The following is a 22,017-nucleotide window of genomic DNA, read 5'->3' on the forward strand; positions in this document are numbered from 1 at the left end:
ACATTATGAGTGGCCAAATTAACAGTTTGGTACATTCTGAGAAAAGAAGAACACACTGGTGAGCTCAGCAACATAAAAAAGCTTGGACGTCCACAAGATAACAGTAGTGGATGATCACAGGACCCTCTCTATGGTACAGAAAAAAAAAACATTTACAACATCTAGACAAGTGAATGACACCCTCTAGGAAGTGGGGATATCATTGTTAAAGTCTACAAATCAAGAGAAGACTTGACAAGAGCAAATACAGAGGGTTCACCACAAGGTGTGAACCATTCATAAGCCTGAAGAATAGAAAAGCCAGATAACACCTTACCAAAAAAACATCTAAAAAAGCCAAACCAGTTCAGGAAAAGCATTCTTTGGATGGATGAAACTAAGATTAATCTGTACCAGAATGAAGGAAAGAAAAAAGTGTGAAAAGGCTTGGAACAGCTCATGATCCAAAGCACACAACGTCACATATAAAACATGGTTGAACTTGCAGTGTGATGGCATTGGCATGCATGGCTTCCAATGGCACTGAGTCATTGGTGTTTAATGATGTTGTGACAGAAGACAGAAGCAGCCGGAGGAATTCTGCGGTGTTTAGAGATATACTGTCAAAACAGATACAGCCAAATGCAGCAGAGTTGATTGGATGGCGCTTCACAGTACAGATGGACAATGATCCAAAACACACTGCAAAAGCAACCCAGGAGCTTTTGAAGGAAAAGTGGTGGAATATTCTGCAATGGCCGAGTCAATCACCTGATTTCAACCAATTAAGCATGCATTTCACTTTCTGAAGGCAAAACTAAAGGCAGAAAGACCAACAGAGAACAACTGAAGACAGCAGTAGTTAGAGCCTGGCAAAACATCAGAAAGGAGGAACCCCAGCCCATAGTAATGTCCATGGGTTCCAGAGTTTAGGCAGTCAAAGGATTCTCAACAAAATATTAAAACGGAACATTTAATTTATGATTATATTCATTTGTCCAATTACATTTGAGCCTCTGAAAATAAGGGACTGTGTATAAATATGGTTGCAGTTCCTAAAATTTGTACTTGATATTTATGTTCAACCGATTGAAATAAAGCTGAAAGTCAGCACTTCAAATAAATTTGGATTGTTTCATTTTAATTTTATTCTGGTGGCATACAGAGCCAAACATATTAAAATTATGCCTGTGTCCAAATATACAGTATCTCACAAAACTGAGTACACCCCTCACATTTTTGTAAATATTTTATTATATCTTTTCATGTGACAACACTGAAGAAATTCCACTTTTCTACAATGTAAAGTAGTGAGTGTACAGCTTGTATAACAGTGTACATTTGATGTTCCCTCAAAATAATTTTAGTCATTTTCCCTCCCCGGTGTCATGTGACTTGTTAGTGTTACAAGGTCTCAGGTGTGAATGGGGAGCAGGTGTGGAAGTTCAACATGGCACCTCAGGGCAAAGCACTCTCTGAGGATCTGAAAAAAAAGAATTGTTGCTCTACATAAAGATGGCCTAGGATATAAGAAGATTTCCAAGACCCTGAAACTGAGCTGCAGCATGTGGTGGCGATTACATGTCTTGATTGCACAAAAATAACAGCATAAATGTCAGTACTTGTGGTTAACTTGTGTATTCGTAATATAGCATTTTTATATCCTTATGGTTTTATTTCAGATATTCTGTTCCTAGCTGTCTATATATAAATGATGATGCACAAGAAAGCCTGCGAACAGTTTGTTGAAGACAAGTAGACTAAGTACATGGATTACCGGAATAATGTCCTGTGGTCTGATGAGACCAAGATAAACGTATTTCGTTTAGATGGTGTCAAGCGTGTGTGGTGGCAACCAGGTGAGGAGTACAAAGACAAGTGCTACAGTAAAGCATGGTGGTGGGAGTGGTCTGGGGCTAAATGAGTTCTGCTGGTGTCCTGTCGAGTAATGCCCCTATCGAAAAATGCCCGGCCAGAACTGCGCATGCGCCGCGCATGTGCAGAACGGACCCTCAGAACAGCTGAGTTTACATTAGCTGTTGTCTCGCATTGCCAAGGCACATTCAAGTAGGAGGGGGCAGATATTTACATGAAGGGGGTGGATATTTACATGATGGGCAGTGCTGGGGTGGAATTTTTATCGATGGCCAAACAAATCTACTAAAGAAATCTTTATCTAATATAGAAAAAGCTGCCCTTCAATTCACTAAACACGCCCTGCAAGCGTTCAAAATTAATAGCAGATAAAGATTTCTTTGGCAGATTTCGTTGGCCATCAATAAAAATTCCGCCCCCAGCACTGCCCATCATTGAAAAATCCGACCCCTGCAAGTAAATATCTGCCCCTCACCTACATGAACGTGCCTAGGCCATGCGAGACAACAGCTGATTGTAAATTCAGCTGTCTGTGGCTCCGTGCGGAGCATGCGCTGTTCCCTTGGGCACTCTTCGATAGCCGGGCACTTCTTGACAGAACACAGTCACTGGGGAGCTACAGTTCATTGAGGGAACCATGAATACCAACATGTACTGTGACATAATGAAGCAGAGCATAATGCCCTCCCTTCGGAGACTGGGCCACAGGGAAGTATTCCAAAATTATAACGACCCCAAACACACCTGCAAGACAACCACTTCCTTGCAAAAGAAGCAGAGGGTAAAGGTGTTGGACTGGCCAAGCATGTCTCCAGACCTAAACCCTATTGAGCTTATGAGAGGCATCCTTAAACGGAAGGTGGAGAAGCTCAAGGTCTCTAACATCCACCAGCTCCGTGATGTCATGATAGAGGAGTGGAAGAGGACTCCAGTGGCAACCTGTGAAGCTCTGGTGAATTCCATGCCCAAAAAGGTTAAGGCAGTGCTGGAAAATAATGTTGACCACACAAAATATTGACACTTTGGGCCCAATTTGGACATTTTCACTTGAGGGTGTACTCACCTTTGTTGCCAGCAGTTTAGACATTAATGGCTGTTTGTTTAGTTATTTTGAGGGGACATCCAATTTACACTGTTATATGAGCTTTACACTCACTACTTTACATTGTAGCACAGTGTAATTTTTTCAGTGTTGTCACATGAAAAGATATAATAAAATATTTACAAAAATGTGAGAGGTGTACCCACTTTTGTGAGATACAGTTTATGGACCGAACTGTATGTCAAACAAAAAACAATGAAAATTCTCAGCTCAACTTACTGACCAGTCTGCAACCAACCAAGTTATCCTGTCTAACAGTATGTGTTAAAAACAGGGATTTAAAGCGGTAGTTCCCCCTCAAAAAAAATTCTAACAATACATTCAGAAGACTGGCTACACTGCGGGTAGGCTGGTCTTTTTTTATTTTTTCCGTACATACCTCGATATCGCCGTTTCATCCCTCGGCTTCTGGGTATGATTCTTGTTGGGCTGGGCGTTCCTAGTTGATTGACGTTCCTCCGACCGACGCATACTTGACATCACGACTTTCCGAAAGAAGCCGAACGTCGCTGCGCAGGCGCCGTATAGAGCCGACTCTATACGGCGCCTGCGCAATGACGTTCGGCTTCTGTCGGAAAGTCGTGACGCGCAGTATTCGCCGGTCGGAGGAACGTCAATCAACTAGGTTCAGCAAGAATCATACCAGGAAGCCGAGGGATGAAACGGCGATAACGAAAAAAAAAAAAAACAGCCTACCCGCAGTGTAATCAGTCTCCTGAATGTATTGTTAGAATTTTTTTTTAGGGGGAACCTCCACTTTAATTTGCACACATTTTCAAATACATACTCAAGCTGCAGAGCCACTTCGGGGGGCCCCAGTATTATCTGCAGTCCTAACTCTACATTTTGAGAGCCTTAACAAAGCATCATAATGCATGTACTTCTACTATGGAGACTACAAATTTAGAGTTAGGACTGTAGATAATATCGGGGTGCTGTGAAGTGGCTCTACAGCTTGCACATGTATTTGCAAATGTGTGCAAACTAAACCCCTGTTTTTAACGCATACTGTTAGACAGAATATGTTGGTTGGTTGCAGGTTGGTCAGTAGGCTGGGAATTATTTTTGGTTTTAGTATTATAAAAATTGGGCGTGCTATATAGCAGGGATATGCAATTAGCGGGCTGTTGCAGAACTACAAGTCCCATAGGGCATAGCAAGACTCTGATAGCCACAAGCATGACACCCAAAGGCAGAGGCATGATGGGACTTGTAGTTTTGCAACAGCTGGAGGTCCGCTAATTGCATATCCCTGCTATATAGTATAGAAAAACATTACCCAAACTTGAAGAAAACCAAATAAGTTCTGGTGAACATCATTATTGTCCTATCTTTGCACATCTCACAAGATTGTAATATAATAGCATCTGGAGAACTTGATGCTGCTTAGCCCCTTTGGTGCTACATAGTCATTAGTCTAAGTATTCCAATCTGCTATCAAACTGCCCAGTGTATTAATTCCTTTATTACAGAAGAACTGAAGGTCTCAACACACCTTGGGGGTGTGAAAACCAAATGGTGGAGGTATAGGGCTGAATATATAAAAAAAATAAGAATTATTTTTTATTATTGAACTTGTAATTTGGCTTGATGCGTCAGATGGTGTGTGAGTTACATTGTCAATGCCTCAATTACATGTCTTGATTGCACAAAAACAACAGCATACATGTCAGTACTTGTGGTTAACTTGTGTATTCGTAATATAGCATTTTTATTTCCTTATGGTTTTATTTCAGATATTCTGTTCCTAGCTGTCTATATATAAAGTAAAAAACACAACTATTGGTATCTTTTAAAATCATAATGGTACCTAACAGAACTTGTGATGATAATGATTTTTTGACAATCTGTTGAAATGGATGTGGAGACATATTGGCCAATCCACTGGGACTAAAAGGTTAGGAATCCCTGGTTTATTGGTATGGTATTCTACAGGGCTTTTAGTAAATTATGGGGCACCATATTTTTTTTATTATTTATTAGATTGAAATGGTTCATTAACCACTTCAGCCCCGGACCATATTGCTGGTCAAAGACCAGGCCACTTTTTGTGATTCGGCACTGCGTCGCTTTAACTGACAATTGCGCGGTTGTGCGACGTGGCTCCCAAACAAAATTGGCGTCCTTTTTTTCCCACAAATAGAGCTTTCTTTTGGTGGTATTTGATCACCTCTGCGGTTTTTATTATTTGCGCTATAAATAAAAATAGAGTGACAATTTTGAAAAAAATGCAATATTTTTAACTTTTTGCTATAATAAATATCCCACAAAAATATCTAAAAAAACATTTTTTTCCTCAGTTTAGGCCGATACGTTTTCTTCTACATATTTTTGGCAAAAAAAAACCACAATAAGCGTTTATTGATTGGTTTGCGCAAAATTTATATAGCCGGATTCACGTAGAGCGGCGCATCTTTAGACCGGCGTAGCGCATCTAATATGCGTTATGCCAGCGTAAATCAGTGAGGCAAGAACATTATTCACCAAGCACTCGCCCCCAAACTTGCGCCGGCGAAACGTAAATTGGCCGGTGTAAGCCCGCCTAATTCAAAGTAGGAAGGTAGTGGGCGTGATCTATTAAAATGAAGCGTGACCCCATGTAAATGAAGGGCCGAACAAACGGCGCATGCGCGCGCATGCTCAGAATCAAGTCGCATATACTCCCTAAGATACGACGGCTCAATGCCTACGACGTGAACGTAACCTACGCCCAGCCCCATTCAGGTACGACTTACGTAAACGACGTAAAATACGAAGGCTGTTCCGACGTCTATACCTTTGCATGGGATGCGCCTCCTATATCGTGGTTTAACTTTACGCCGGACGTACGCCTTACGTAAACGGCGTAGATTACTGCGACTTTTGTGAATCGGCGTATCTTGCTCATTTACATATTCGACGCGTAAATCAATGGAAGCGCCCCTTGTGGCCAGCGTAAATATGCGCCCAAGATACAATGGCGTAGGAGACTTACGTCGGTCGGATGAGGCCAAAATTCAGGCGTACCTTCTATTAAGAATTAGGTGCAGAGATACGACGGCGCATCCGTGCATTTACGCGGCGTATCAGAAGATACATTGGCGTAAGTGTCTGTGAATCTGGGCCATAGTGTTTACAAAATACGGGATAGTTTTATTGCATTTTTATTAATATTTTTTTTTTTTTTACTATTAATGGCGGCGATCAGCGATTTTTTTCATGACTGTGACATTATGGCAGACACATCGGACAATTTTGACACATTTTTGGGACCATTGTCATTTTCACAGCAAAAAATGCTAGAAAATCCATTGTTTACTGTGAAAATGACAATTGCAGTTTTAGAGTTAACCACTAGGGGGCGCTGTAGGGGTTAAGTGTGACCTCATATGTGTTTTTAACTGTAGGGGGGCGGGGCTGGACGTGTGAAGTCATTGATCGCCTTTCCCTATATCAGGGAACAGACGATCAATGACAGCGCCAATGTGAAGAACGGGAAAGGTGTGTTTACACACACCTCTCCCCGTTCTTCAGCTCCAGGGACCGATCGCGGGACTCCGGCGGCGATCAGGTCTGCGGGTTCCGCGGCCACGGAGCTTCGAACCGGGTCACGCCCGCGACCCACGACTGGGCATTTAACAGGTACGTGATTGTGCCCGGCCGTGCCATTCTGCCGACGTATATCGGTGTTAGGCGGTCTCTAAGTGGTTAAGAGGCCATAGATATTTCATCATCACTGACACAGATTTTTGCAATTTAAAAAAAATTATAATAACACAAACTATTATCGGTCATGGAACAATATCTAAACAATAATTACTTTGCAGGCATTTATCTATTAAATACTGTATGTTTTTTTTTTTTTTTATATATATATCTATGTCAAAAATCTTATCATCTCAAATCACATAGTTAGAAATGTTTTTAGATTTTGCAATTGGCAAAGTGCATGATTGACCCTAGTAAAAGTGACCACTGAATGCAATATTGTGCTCTACCGTTATACAAAGGCAAAGAAGCAATATGTCAAAACAGAAAACCAGATTAAAAAAAAAACATTTTTATAATTACTAATGATTTGCTGACTTCGAGCTAGGCTATAGACCAGAGAGTAAAAAGAGAAAAATGTATTTAATCACTAGTAATAAGCTACAGGAAAACATGTGTCACTGAAAAGGAAAATCTCACATCTTGGATTTGTAGTTTCCTGTGTAAAGGAAATCAATTTCCAGATGTATGGGGGCTGCTACTGCTAATCACTGTTGACCTCTCCTGAAACTTCTATAGCATCAGTATTTTGTGGGTCACTGACAAGTATAGAAATCAGAAATTGTAACTTCACTTTTTCACTTTCTTATAGCATGCTTGTACCAAGCCAGTAAGTCAGTGACAGGTATAACATTTTCAGGAGGAAGTCAGCAATGGCAGCCACCTTATTTCCCTTGGTTTATGTTGTTACTACATGTTTAATCAATAAATATTTTTAAAAAGTGCATCACAAAATTATTTTTTTATTTTTTTAAGCTGTTAAAAAATGTTATGCCGTGTACACACAACCGTTTTTAATGTAAAAAACGTTTTTCTCGACGTGATTCTTGTCAAACCTGTCTTGCATACACACGATTGTGAAAAAAATGCTTGCGCAAAGCGCGGTGACGTACATCACGTACGACAGCACTATACAGGGGAAGTTCCATATGGATGGCGCCACCCTTTGGGCTGCTTTTGCTAATTTCGTGTTAGTAAAAGTTTGGTGAGAGACGATTCACGCTTTTCAGTCTGTTACAGCGTGACAAATTACATCTTCATTACAAATGCTAGTGTTACCAGAACGAGTGCTCCTATCTCATAACTTGCTTCTAAGCATGTGTGTTTTTTTTTCCGTCGTTAAAGCCTACACACGACCGTTTTTCACGACGTGAAAAACGACAAGAAAAAATAGAGCATGTTCTAAATTTTTAATGCCCATTTTTCACGTCGAGAAAAATGCTCTGGAGCCCACACATGATCGTTTTTAATGACCAATTAAAAAAATGGCATTTTTTTTGTCGTGAAAAACGGTCGTGTGTATGCGGCATTACATGTGTTCAAGTACTAGGAGAAGAGGAAGAGAAATGCATCAAAAATATTGGTTGCTCACTTAACTCCATATATTAAAATTGCTTGCTGGAAATTTCTGAACTGATTAAGGACTGATTTTAAATTTTTTAAGCAAAATCGTATCCCCCTGTGCTGCAGGATAAAAATGATCCTACTCCCTTCATGATCTAGTTACTACTTAGCATAGGTGTAATATATATATACATCTATGATGGCTACATGGAAATGCTTTGTTTTGAACAAAATTAAATCTACAAATCTCAGTTTTGAGGATTTTTTAAAGGTTTGTGTAATCTTTTTTGTAGTGGTTTAACTGAAATTAGTTTTTCTACACTAATAATATTCAGTTAACAGAACATTTTGCATATAATTTAAAATTTTCATTTCTGAATGGATATATATACAGTATATTATCATTTTTAAGTTACGAAAACCTGTAAACCAAGGAAGTACAGCTAAATGTTTGCCAAAGAAATGTAACAAATTAAACATACCATAGATTTTCATGTATATGCCTCAAGTGCATTGAAAGGAGTGTAGTTGTGTGTGGTTGTTAGAGAAAATGCTGGCTTCTCTTATTTTTTTCAGGAACTCCCGTGGCAACACATTTTCAACAAACTTCCAAATTTACCCAACTGCTTTAGTCATTAAAAGTGATTGAGTAACTGTCCTTGTTGGAGGGGGAAAAACATACTTTTGGAGAAATCTAGTCCTGACAGTTAGTACACTGGTACCTAGGCAAGATGGAGGAACTCTACAGAGATAAATAGCCAGATTCAGTAAGACTTACGACGGCGTATCAGTAGATAAGCTGTCGTAAGTCCGAATGCGCACCGTCGTATATTTAAGCGTATTCTGGAAACCAGATACGCTTAAATTTGGCCAAGATACAACCAGAGTAAGTCTCCTACGCCGTCGTATCTTGGCTGCATATTTACGCTGGCCGCTAGGGGCGTGTACGTGGATTTACGCGTTGAATATGCAAATAACCTAGATATGCCGATTCACGAACGTACTTGCGCCCGATACGCTGTTTACGTAAGGCTTTTTTCGGCATAAAGATAAACCACCAAAAAGATGGCGCAGCCCATGCAAGGTATGGATGACGGAACAGCCGTCGTATTTTACATCGTTTGCGTAGGCTACGTGAATGGGGCTGGGCGTAGGTTACGTTCACGTCGAAAGCAAGAAGTATTTGCGATGTGATTCTGAGCATGCGCGCGCATGCGCCGTACCAATGGCCTTCATTTACATGGGGTCACAGGTAATTTCCATGGAGCACGCCCCCTACCTGCCTATTTTGAATTAGGCGGGGTAACGCCGGGCCATTTGCGCTACGCCGACGTTACTTAGGGAGCAAGTGCTTTGTGAATACAGTACTTGCCTCACTATGTTACGTCGGCGTAGTGCAAATGGGATGCGCTACGCCGGCATAAAGATACACCGCCATACGTGAATCTGGCTAATACTCTTTAAACTTTCATGGCAAGGACTTCATTATCATGCATGTTACTGTTGTTCTGTGGTAAGTTACACACTGGGCTTAACCACTTAAGACCCGGACCTTTAGGCAGTTAAAGGACCTGGCCAGTTTTTGCGATTTGGCACTGCGTCGCTTTAACTGACAATTGTGCGGTCGTGCGACGTGGCTCCCAAACAAAATTGGCATCCTTTTTTTCTCACAAATAGAGCTTTCTTTTGGTGGTATTTGATCACCTCTGTGGTTTTTATTTTTTGCGCTATAAACAAAAATAGAGCGACAATTTTGAAAAAAATTCAATATTTTTTACTTTTTGCTATAATAAATATCCCCCAAAAATATATAAAACATTTTTTTTCCTCAGTTTAGGCTGATACGTATTCTTCTACCTATTTTTGGTAAAAAAAAATTGCAATAAGCGTTTATCGATTGGTTTGCGCAAAATTTATAGCGTTTACAAAATAGGGGATAGTTTTATTGCATTTTTATTAACTATTTTTTTTTTACTACTAATGGCGGCGATTTTTTTCGTGACTGTGACATTATGGCAGACACTTCGGACAATTTTGACACATTTTTGGGACTATTGTCATTTTCACAGCAAAAAATGCATTAAACATGAAATTACATGCATTACTGTGAAAATGACAATTGCAGTTTGGGAGTTAACCACAAGGGGGTGCTGAAGGGGTTAAGTGTGACCTAATTTTCAGGGTTCCATCCAATCTGGATGTGGCGTTGCTCACCTTCCTTTGGGAGGCTAGTACAGGCGCACCGCCAGTCGTCAACCTCGGGATCCACTTCATAGTGGCTCATCATGCTGACAAACCCGGCGAGGGCTGTTCCACATGCTTTCAGGCCCTTTTCTATCCCCTCTTATCTTCTTTTTCTCTTCTGTTTTTCATCTATCTTAAGCTATCTCTCTTCTCCCCCCCCCCCTATTTCACTGTTGGTTGAGTATCTGTTTTTTTTTTTTTTACTGTTATTGCTGCTGTATTACATTTTTGCGTGCGGGACACGGTGGTGTCTTTCTATTTGCATTTTTGGGGCTATTTGCATTATTTGGGCTACCTGGACGGCCTTCAGGTTTCTGGTCGTCTGGGTACTTCAAATCTTTATTGTTGCTCATTCATATGGGGGCCATGTTTGTCGCCGCCCTAGGGCCGAGCGTTGGGACATCTTGCCCTCCTTCTGTTCGGGGGGAGGCCTGCCCACATGGATCGAATATCCGGGCCAGACGGACGAGGTGCCCCGGCGTTTGGACGCTGTTTCCGGGGGGTTTTCCCCTGAGTCGTGAGATGGCTGTCCATGCTTGGACTAAGCTTATACACCCCCCTGGGGTTCCTGCCCCCCTCATCACCCTCCCTCTACCCCCCTCATTACTCTCCCTCTACTCCCAGACCCCTTGTCCTTACCCTGGTTTCCTACCCTTCCCTTCCCTCCCTGGTTGTTTTGGCTTTGTTGTGAAGTCATGCTATTCTGTTTTATTTTTTCTGTTTTGTCTTTCTCCCTTGTAATGTGAAAAAGGAAAATTAAGATTTAAAAAATAAAATAAAAAATGTTGTGTCCAGGGGAGGGGAGGGATGTACCTAAGTAAATCTTTCACTATGGCCTGTATAAGTACTTTTAAACTGATTTGGGATAAAACCATCAGGGTGCTTTAAAATTCTTCTTTTATATATTCATTAGGGTTTCACAATACAGTTTTTTTACTGATGAGTATGAGTACCATGCAAATGCTTATTATCAGCACCAATACTGATACCGGTATCGTTGTAACCTTAAAATTCATAAAAATAAACCAGACACAATAGGTAAACAATCATATGCTAGCTAATAGTAAGCTATTGCTATAAAAATATATGCAAACACTCATATTAAGACATCTTAATATGCAGATAAAAAGCAATTACCTGTGCATCAGCCAGCATGACATCCTTTAGCATGGGTGGGCCTTTGGATTCTCCATTTTCCATCCTCACATAATGAACTTGGTATCCACGAATTTGACCATGTTGCTTGTTAGGCACCGGGGAGCGCCAGAACACTTTAACAGATGTCGAATTCACAGCCTCTACCTCGACTTTGCGAGGAGGACCACTAGGAACTGGAAGAACATCATTTGATAAAAACAAAATTATAGCCACCAGTCCCACCCATTGAATAAAAAGCTTTTGATGCAACAAATAAAAATTCAAAACTATTATTTTCTACTAAATAGTGAAAAGATCAAAAAACATGACTGATGCAAAAATGGAAGAAAAAGGGTATCTGGATAAGAGAAAAACATGTAAAAATGTAAAAAAGCCAAGGAAGATGCTTTGAAAATTCAAAGCACTTTAAGTTGAAAGGTTGTACTGATCAAAATAATAAGACAAAAACAAAATGTTTAAAAAATGATTGGTTTTCACGTAAAAAGTTGAAAGATTACTAAACTTCTTTTTTATTCTTTCTGGTAGTACAATGATCACAAAATACAAAAACAGGGTAGAAAAGAAAAAAAAAATCAAGAGGAAAGGAAAGATTGAGACATTTCAAAGAAATCGAAATGTCAAGATTAGTATAAAAACTGAGGTGGGAGAAAACAAGAAAATAAAAACAAGAAAAAAGCCAAGAATGTAGGAAACGGGAAGAAAAAAAATGTTTCCAGATATTTTTAGTCAGTAGAAGACGAAAAATGAAGATTGCCAAAAGGCATTGTAAAAGAGAAAAAATAAAGTGTTGAAAAAAAAATCTTCCCATTATTTAATGGAAATACAGAGGCTTGGAGAGAAGCAACAGGTATATACTGATTGAGAGGAGGAAACATACCATCTTCATCTGTCCGAACCAATACGGAGGCACTCTCTGGGCCTTGTCCAACATCAGTGTAAGCGATCATAGAGATATGGTACTGAGTCCATTTTTCCAGCTGTTCCAATAGGTACTCTCTAGTTTCTGAGGAAATGCCTGTAATTTCATGGGGGTTGTTATCTTCTCCATCAACTCCAGTGTATTTGATGGAATAAGCTGTGATTGCACCATTCTGCTTGTCCTCTGCTGGTGGTAGCCAACTTACCAAGATGCTGGTAGAGCTTTGGCTGTTACATCTTATGTCTTGTGGAGGAGCTGATGGCTCTGATTTCAGTAAAGCATTACAGGGAAGTTGAAGTGTATAGAAAGGAATGATCCAAAAAAAAAAATGAGGAAGAAAGGAAAAAAAAATAGAAACAAAACCAAAAAAAATAATAACTAAATTGGGCAACAAAATGATAAACCAAAATATAATATTTTAGGGAACAAAATGTACCTTGGCTTGTTAAAACGAACAGACTCAAATAAAAATAAAAATGGACAAAGGGGACAACGTGGATGAGGACATATGATGGTGAAGCCTGACATTTAAATTACCTACCTGTACAACATATTCTCCTTCAATAAATAACCCTACTAAATTCCTTCCAGTATCTAATACTGGAAACAATTAAAGCATGTTACGTTCAATGATATTAGGTAGTCTGTTTTAAATGACTACATGAGTGAACACGTACTTTCAATTACAAAAATTGAGTTTTAGGCTAATAAGTAGTGATTTAAAAACATGCTTTAAGTGTCAAACCAGCAGGAAAAAATTACTGAAATTAAACAGAACTTTTACATAAAACAACCCATTTCTCTATAGGCTTGTTGAATCCCAAATAACAGTGGAAAACAATCACTGAAAATTGGATCTACGATAAGCATGCAAACTTATTTGTGTAATGAAAATCTAATGCAAAAGGTTACCTACCAGCAAAGAGAACGGCATTGTTGGTTTGGACTTTTTACTTCTACTTACCAAACTCCATCAGTTGCTATACCAGCTCTCAAGATTATTGTAATTATTAATATATATATTTTTTTTTATATTCAAGGGGACATTTTTGCTAACAATAAACATCTACTGCCATGTCTTTTCATAGTATTGAAACAGTGATATCATTAATTTCATTTAGGTACTGAACTATTAACCAGAGTTACTGTTAAAAAAAAAAAAAAAAAACTCGACATCATTTAAAAAAAAATATATATAATTATAATCAAAACTCCCTGTACAATGAAAAATCTTGGTCAAGGGCAGGAACTATAGGGTTTAGGAGAAATTTTTATAGGTCCTCGCAAAATCTGGATGGTTATTACCCATGCAGTGGGAAATTCTAGTGTTTTAATTAAGAATGCCAGGAAGGTGGAGAATTAGACTTGCACAAAGATGCAAAAATATCCAATTCAAACAGCTAGAAAAGCTAAACAAGTATTTTTTTTCCCTCAATCTGTTTAGCTGTTTGCAGTTATCTTGGGACATTAGTCAGGATTATTCTTAATAACTCATGCCTATAGTTTCCAGACCAAACTGATGTGACCATTGATTGCTAACAATTGCAACCTTTTTGACAATGGGCAAATAAAAGGATTTCAAAGACCCCTATAGAATATTTAACGTTAACAAGATCACCTGAATTGTCAAAGGATATTGATTTGAATAAGATTATTAACAATACATTGTGACACTTTGTAATTTGCATGGTATGAAACTTAAACTCTTTAACTTGGATATTACATTATAGATATTTTCTGCATTTCCTATGCTGTATTAAATATTTTAAAATGATTTCTAAGGAAATTATGTAGCTGAGTTTGTATGTCTATTCTCACCACGTAAAATACTGTCTTGTGACAAACATTGAGAAGGATACATGCAAGCATGGCTTGTTTATTACCCTAGTTCAACCGCTTGCCGTCCAGCGCAAATGGGCGTACACATACGTCCCCTTTAAATCATGGGCACGTCGCCAATCTGGTGCACGCCTGCAGCCCGCTGCAGGAGCACACCCGCGGGTCCCACAGACACGATGTCCGTGCTTCCTGTGAACACAATGTCCGCCGATGGCCCGCGATTGTGACATGGAGCGGTAGAACGGGGAGATGCCTATGTAAACAAGGCATTTCCCAGTTCTGCCTAGCAACATGACAGGAATCTACCGCTCCCTTTGGGGACCAGTGACACTAATACAGTGATCAGTGCTAAAAAATATGCACTGTTACTGTACTAATAACACTGGCAGGGAAGGGGTTAACATCAGGGGTGATCAAAGGGTTAAATGTGTTTCCTAGGAGTGATTGCTAACTGTGGGGGAGGTGCTTTGACTGGGGGATTGTAAAGATATGTATTCCTTCTTAGCAGGAATACAAGATCAGCACATTTCCCTCTCACAGAACGGCAATACACCTTGTTTACAGAGGCAGACCGCCATTCTGCCTTTCTCCTGAACTGATTGGCTCCTGCTGTGTCAAGATCTTTTAGATCATGTACTGTACCATTGCTTTCTTCATAATGTTTTGTTACAACTTAAATGGATTGTCTTGTAAGTAAAGCACCTGTGTGATTAAAGCATATCTCCAAGCATGTTCTTTTCCCAGTCCCTGGTAAAAGAACATGTCTCCCCTGGGGAAAGAACAGCCTCCAAGCATGTTCTTTTCCCACACCAATGACATCCCTCTGTCATCACACAAATGGCAATGACATATTTTTGTCTACCTTACCCCAGCGCCCTGTAATATACTTTGTAATGGCCACTGATGTCATCAGCCACTCCACTCATTCACAATACCGGTAGGTGGCGTGGGATCCACAGTGGACTCTGCATCTCCCAAGTGTCATGATAACAGGGTAGGCATAGTGGGCAGTAGATGCTGGATATGGTTGGGCAGAACTGGGTAAGAAAAATCATTGCTAATCTACTTAAAAATCTCCCATTAAGAGCTGACGTGATGACGTCAGTGCTGCCTGAAATTAAACTACAGGTGAATGTTAAAGCGACAGGTCACCTGGAGCATAAACATCAGGTGAGATGATTGTTCTTCTAAAAAAGGAAATGCTAGGATTACACTGGGGTCAATTTACTAAAACTGCTGCACTCAGAATCTTCTGCAACTGTGCATAGTAGCCAATCTGTTTCTAACCTCAGCTTGATCAACTAAGTTTTGACAATAAAACCTGGAAGCTGATTGGTTTCTATGCGGAAGGGACCCTGATTTTGCACTCTCCAGCTTTAGTAAATAAACCCCACTGTTTGAAGACTATGAATAAGGATAGCTGAAGTTTGCAGTAGAAGATCTACAATATAAAAACACATACTACAAAGGCGAGAAATGTATTCAAATGTTGGGAAATTCAGGGCAGCACTTCAGTATATCTGGATTCACTGCCACAGAGCAGAATATGGAACATGGGTTAGGGAATCACACAGATGTTTCTTGATCATTTGGATTATGGCTGCTCTTATATTGCTCCTAAAATGTTTTGCTTATTTATAATGACTGTATAATAATAATATCCAAGTCTAGAGTTTATACATCAGTCATGCATATCCAAACTTCCTGTGACTTTCAGGATTTCTGCATTTCTCAAATTACCCAGTCCTTTCACATCCTTCCATAAAAATAGTTTGCATACTAGTTCACTGTTTTAAAGTAGAGCTTTAGCAAACCTTGTTATTGTATTTTATTTTATTTTAGATAGAGTAATGGAGGGTTATAACAACTGACATATTTTTTGTTTGCCCTCTGAGCCCATTTTGGAGATTTACCTTCACTTCCTGTCCAATAGGCAAACAGGAAGTGAAGTCACCAGAACTAGTGTCCTACATTGGAAGACTTCCCTTCTATTACTTTTCTGGGGACAACCCAAAAATGTATGCTTTCTTTTACTTTCACTTTCAATGATAATGGCAAACAGGACAAATAGAGAGGGTAAATCTTCCTAATAGGGGCACAGACGGCAATACAAACTGACAGGTGTTCTAATCCCTCTCCCCTCTATCTAAAACAAAAAAAAAGTTTTGGCTTTAGTTATATTTTAAGTAAGGATAATTTTCTAAAAAGATGTGAGGTAAATTTATACAATGCCTGTTAACCCAAAACCAATGAATCAGAACGTTAAATTGTTTTGTTTTCACAAATGAATGACTTATACCTTAAAATCCAATTACATCTTAAGAACTTGTGCACAGTAACAGATTAAAATTGTGTAATCTGTTCCACAGCAGTAATCAGACCAAATGCAGATTTAATTTTACCACACAAATGTAATATATAGATCTGCATCGCAATCCAAAAGTATGCAAATGAGAAGTCTGTTACACAGAAGGTTCTATACACCTGCTAACATCTGCAACCAATCATCGGTTAGCACAGTTAGAAAAGAATGCACACCATACAGGTCAAAAACAGAAAAGCCCACACACCTTACAATCTGAATGTACATTCTTGTTATGTAACAGGAGGGCTTACATGACTGATCATTTAGGTAGGCCCTCAACACAGTTTTTGGTAAATCTCAAAGAGATTTTACAGAGATTGTACAATCTAATTGTAACATAGGAGGCCAGTTTAATCATCAACCCAAGATAAATGTTCTTTATCCTGAAGAAAAGTGACATTGCTAGCCTCTATTAATATCAGATATTAACTGATTACATAGAGAACAAAAACAATTCAGGAAAGACACCTACTTGACTGCAAGGTTTTGGCAGAAATTTCTGTAGTTGAGGCGCCAAGGCCTAGCGGAGCACGAGCAGCTAACCGGAAGTAGTACAAAGTATTTGGCTTCAGAACTTGCAATCGATATGAAGAGCTTGGATCAATTGTGATAGATAACTAAAAAACAAACAAAAAATAATAATTCAGGAGACAAAATCTGTAGAAGGAACCCTGTAAACATTTACTTGCTCCCACATAAACACAACAACAGCTACCAGGTGAGAACTTTAAATGTAATCCATTAAAGCAAACTGTATGTATCATAAAGCTCCAACCTACTTCTAGGTGATCAAGCTTAAAAAGGAATACATGCTACAAGAGTTGTTATATCGCTGCTAAAAAATAAATAAAGACAAAGTTACATGAAGTCAGTACAACAGGCATATTTTAAAGTTCAACAAATTATTAAACAATAGTTTGCCATTTTATTTCTCTTGTTTTTTTTTTAGCAAACGGGGGAGATTTACTAAAACTGGAGAGTGAAAAATTTGGTGCAGCTCTGCATAGAAACCAATGAGCTTCCAGGTTTTTATTTTTCAAAGCTTAATTGAACAATCTGAAGTTAGAAGCTGATTGGCTACCATGCACAGCTGCAACAGGTTTGCACTCTCCAACTTTAGTAGGTCAATCCCAATATTTATTTTAGGCCCCTTTTAAACCTGCGCCTCTGTGTAGCGTATTCCGCTTTCTTAGCGGGGGATTGCTCCACTGATCCCCACTGAACAGGCAGACGACTGGTCAGTGTCCACTCCCCTGTGAAGAGCGGACACGCACACAGTCCCGCTCTCTTCTATATGGAAATTGGATGGAAACGGACCGCCATCTGTTTCCATCCGATAAACAGGACGGATGGAAAATAGGACCACCATCTGTCTGTATTTTACAGGTAGGATTGGACCGGATGGTGGCGGGTGTCAGCTGACACGTGGGTTCGATCAGGTCTGCCTGAAAAACTGACAGGCAGACCTGATCAGACAGACTGTGTGAAAGGGTCCTAAAGCATTCCAGTTAGCAAACATAAATGTCCCTGACATAATCCAAAATGAAATATAACACAACCCAACTCCATTGACCACATAACACAATAAAGAACATAAACCAGTATGGGTCATAAAGGAGCCAACATAAAACAAGATTTTCTCAAAAAGAGATGCTGACATTTAGAAAAAACCTTTTAAAATGTTTATATCTAAATTTGACTGTTTTAATACTCCTATCATGTGGATCATCCAAAGAAGCTTTACATATGAACTGCCTGCAGGTATAAATGCTGATTTTACCTGTGAAGGAAATAGTTTACGCACTTATTCAGTGCATCTAAACCCCAAAAATTGTAATATAATGCAGCTTTTCAGTTTTGAGTTATACAAGCTGCATTTGTTTTTTATATGCAGGTGTTTTTCTTTTCCTTTTACCTGGTGATCCTACCAGTAACACACTTCTTGTCCTTGAGTGATAACACCCACTTACTGTACTGTGTCTTTTAAGAAGCAGCATTGTCACCCAATGCTGCATACCTGTGATTCAGACTTTAGAACACCTCCACTTCTTCCTATCTCCATCACATTGGGGGAAAGTTTTCTGGCTTGGAATTTCAGTGCAACACAGGCATAGTGCACAGAAACATAGGACCCAACTAGAAATCTGGTAAGATCAAAAAGTATTTTTCTGCACTATTTAAAGAAACACAAACTACAGAAATGCTCATGTATTAGAGAGGTCTAAAGAAATTGTCTTTTTTAACACAGCCATATATTCTAACTTTAAAGTCGTTCTAAAGACAATGCTTTTTAATAAAAAAAAAAAAGGTTATGCTTACTTGCACTGTTGCAGAGCAGTTGTAGTTGCAGAGACAGATTTGGCCCTCAGCAAGCCGCATGCTATGGGGGAACCACTGTGGGTACCCTTCGAAGCCAGGCTGTGTGCACCCATAGATGCACACAATGTGGCTCAGCTATACCCCCTGCTCCCTCCCCACAGGATTTGACTGACAGCAGCAGGAGCCAATGGCTCCCACTGCTTTCAGTGTAGCCCTTGAGAGTAGGAAGAGGGGAAAGAGCGACTATAGCTGGACACAGTGCTGAATTGATAGAGGTCTAAGGTAAGTGTGTGGGGTGGTGGGTGGTTAGTGAGGTGTGTTTAACCTAAATGCAGGAAATGGATTCAGGTAAAAAAAGAAAACAAAAATTTACTTTGGAGCCACTTTAACCATTTGCCAACCACCACATGTACATCAGCAGAATGGCACGGCTGCGCAAAGGGACGTACCTGTATGCATCCCTACCGCGCGCGATCGTCTCACGGAGCGGCAGATCGGGGAATGTAAACAAGGCATTTCCCTATTCTGCCTAGTGACAGAACAGTGATCCACTGCTCCCTGTCATCGGGAGCAGTGATCACTGCCATATCACTTGTAGCCCAGTGCCCACACAGTTAGAATCACTTCCTAGGACACACTTAACCCCTTTCTCGCCCCCTAGTGGTTAACCCTCTCCCTGCCAGTGTCATTTACACAGTAATCAGTGCATTTTTATAGCACTGATCGCTGTATAAATGACAATGGTCCCAAAATAGCATCAAAAGTGTCTGATGTGTCCGCCATAATGTCGCAGTCACGATAGAAATCGCAGATCGCCGCCAATACTAGTAAAAAAATATATATATATATTAATAAAAATGCCATAAATGTATCCCCTATTTTGTAAGCGCTATAAGTTTTGCGCAAACCAATCAATATATGCTTATTGTGATTTTTTTTACCAATAATATGTAAAAGAATACATATCAGCCTAAACTGAGGAACAAAACATTTTTTTTTATATATTTTTGGGGGATACATATTATAGCAAAAAGTAAAAAATATTGATTTTTTTTTTTCAAAATTGTCCCTCTATTTGTTTATAATGCAAACAATAAAAACTGCATAGGTGATCAAATACCACCAAAAGAAAGCTCTATTTGTGGGAAAAAAATGACGTCAATTTTGTTTGGGTGCAACGTCGCATGACCGCGCAATCGTCTGTTAAAGCCACACATTGCCGAATCTCAAAAAATGGCCCGGTCATTGGGCAGCCAAATCCTCCGGGGCTGAATTGGTTAAAGTACTGCTTATTGTTCTACTGACTTGTAAGGCTACAATATTTCTTTCTTCTTATGGTTGTGTAGCTATGTTTGCACCAAGCACACGTTAGGTAGTTATGCTTATAAGTTACAATACCACATTTCTTTAAGATACAATGTATATAAGCTTGATAAGACTTAATTTCTCAATAAAAAGAAGCATCTGTATCTTAACAATCCATAAATTACCTCCTCTGCTTGATCTCCTTCTTTGTAATAGAGCTCATAGCTGGATATTGTGTCTGACCGTGGGGGGGTCCAGGATAATAATATACTTGTTTCTGACTCTGCTTCAGCTTTGAAGTTGAGTGGCTGACTGGGAACTGAAAGGATAAAAGTTGTATTACCTCTTAAAACACAAGCATTAATAGATTCATTTACTAGAATTTATTATGTAACATTATGCTTTTATTTTCCTGTCACTATGGATCAATTACTACTGAAGCGGTGAAACATTTTTAAGACTATATGATGACACATTTTTTACTAAGCACAAATAAAAGCACATAAGCCTCAGGAGAACTTTTTTTCCTGAAAGAAATACGTTCATGGGAAAGGATGGAGACATATACTTTTCATATACTTTTCCAGTGCTACAAAATATCATGACATGCATAATCTTCCTCCTTGTAATAAAAAGCAATATTTATTTTAGTGTCACTAGAGCAGGGTGTAATATTTCAGGGTTCAACCAACTCCCAGGCGCCAGGTTGCCCTTGGCCACTAGAATTGGCGACCTGGCACCTGGGCCATCCTGTGTTTCCGTGCGCCCCCGCCATGCGATCGTATCGGCACGCGCCAGTCGGCCGATAATTGAGGCCGTGGCTTTGCGGCCTTCTGCATGCCTATGCTTTCTTTTTTGTGATCTTGCGCCATTTGGTTGTGGCCATTGGAATGACAACACAACCAGCAGTTCTAATGGTGCTTCCCCTGTCTGTTTTCACTACCATCTCCTTCCATCTAATTAGAATCCCCAAACATTATATATATATTTTTTATTCTAACCCCCTAGAGAATAAAATGGTGGCCGTTGCAATACTTTCTGTAACACCGTATTACCCTCTTACAACAGCACTTTTTTGAGAAAAAATATACTTTTTTTAATAAAAGAATAAGACACCAGTAAAGTTAGCCCATTTTTTTTTATATTGTGAAAGATAAAATTACGCCAAGTAAATTTATACCCAACATGTCATGCTTCAAAATTGCGTCCGCTTGTAGAATGGCAACAAACTTTTACCCTTTAAAATTTCCATAGGCGACATTTAAAAAATTCTACAGATTGCATGTTTTGAGTCACAGAGGAGGTCTAGGGCTAGAATTCTCTACCAATCGCGGCGATACCTCACATGTGTGGTTTGAACACCGCTTTCATATGAGCTCGGCGGGACGGGGTGAGTTCCTGGCTCCTAACTTTTTTAGCTGGCTCCTAGATTTCAAGCAAATTTGTCAAGCCATGTAATATTTATTATTGCTTGCAATATTGGTTAGTACATGGGAGATGAACAATGAGTAATGGTCATTGTAAAGTGTTGTAAAATCTGTAGCATGGTTCAGAAAAATGTATGGTAGTGTAAGCATTTAAACAAAAATATACATTATTGTATATTGGTCAGTGTTACAGTACTGTGGCGAGAAAAGGTCGTCCAGTGCCCAGGGCAAAGATGGCAACCTATCCTAATGGTGTCACTGGAAAGAAACATTTCCCTGTGTCAGTGCTGTCACTGGAAGGAAAAACTTTCCCTGTCTTGGTGGTGTCAATAGAAGGAAACAGAAATTCCATGTGTCAGTGGTGTCACAGGAAGGAAAAAAATGCCCATGTGTC

The 22,017-nt window shown here is 39.5% G+C and overlaps 1 protein-coding gene across 49 annotated transcripts in view; it reads right to left on the bottom strand.

Moving 5' to 3' along the window:
• The window catches only part of PTPRD (protein tyrosine phosphatase receptor type D), a 521,758-nt gene that overhangs the window by 191,931 nt on the left and 307,810 nt on the right, over positions 1–22,017 (bottom strand). For 28 of the 49 annotated variants that reach the window (XM_040357869.1, XM_040357852.1, XM_040358160.1 and 25 more), the window contains 4 exons: positions 20,382–20,515; positions 17,045–17,189; positions 12,327–12,632; positions 11,429–11,622 (listed from right to left, as the gene is read on the bottom strand). In XM_040357869.1, the coding sequence (XP_040213803.1) occupies positions 11,429–11,622; positions 12,327–12,632; positions 17,045–17,189; positions 20,382–20,515 (779 nt within the window). The remainder of the gene's footprint in view (positions 1–11,428; positions 11,623–12,326; positions 12,633–17,044; positions 17,190–20,381; positions 20,516–22,017) is intronic. The other 21 variants (XM_040358075.1, XM_040358067.1, XM_040358059.1 and 18 more) reach the window with 2 other exon arrangements.

Source organism: Rana temporaria, chromosome 1 (assembly GCF_905171775.1).
Source record: "Rana temporaria chromosome 1, aRanTem1.1, whole genome shotgun sequence".
Lineage (NCBI taxonomy): Eukaryota > Metazoa > Chordata > Amphibia > Anura > Ranidae > Rana > Rana temporaria.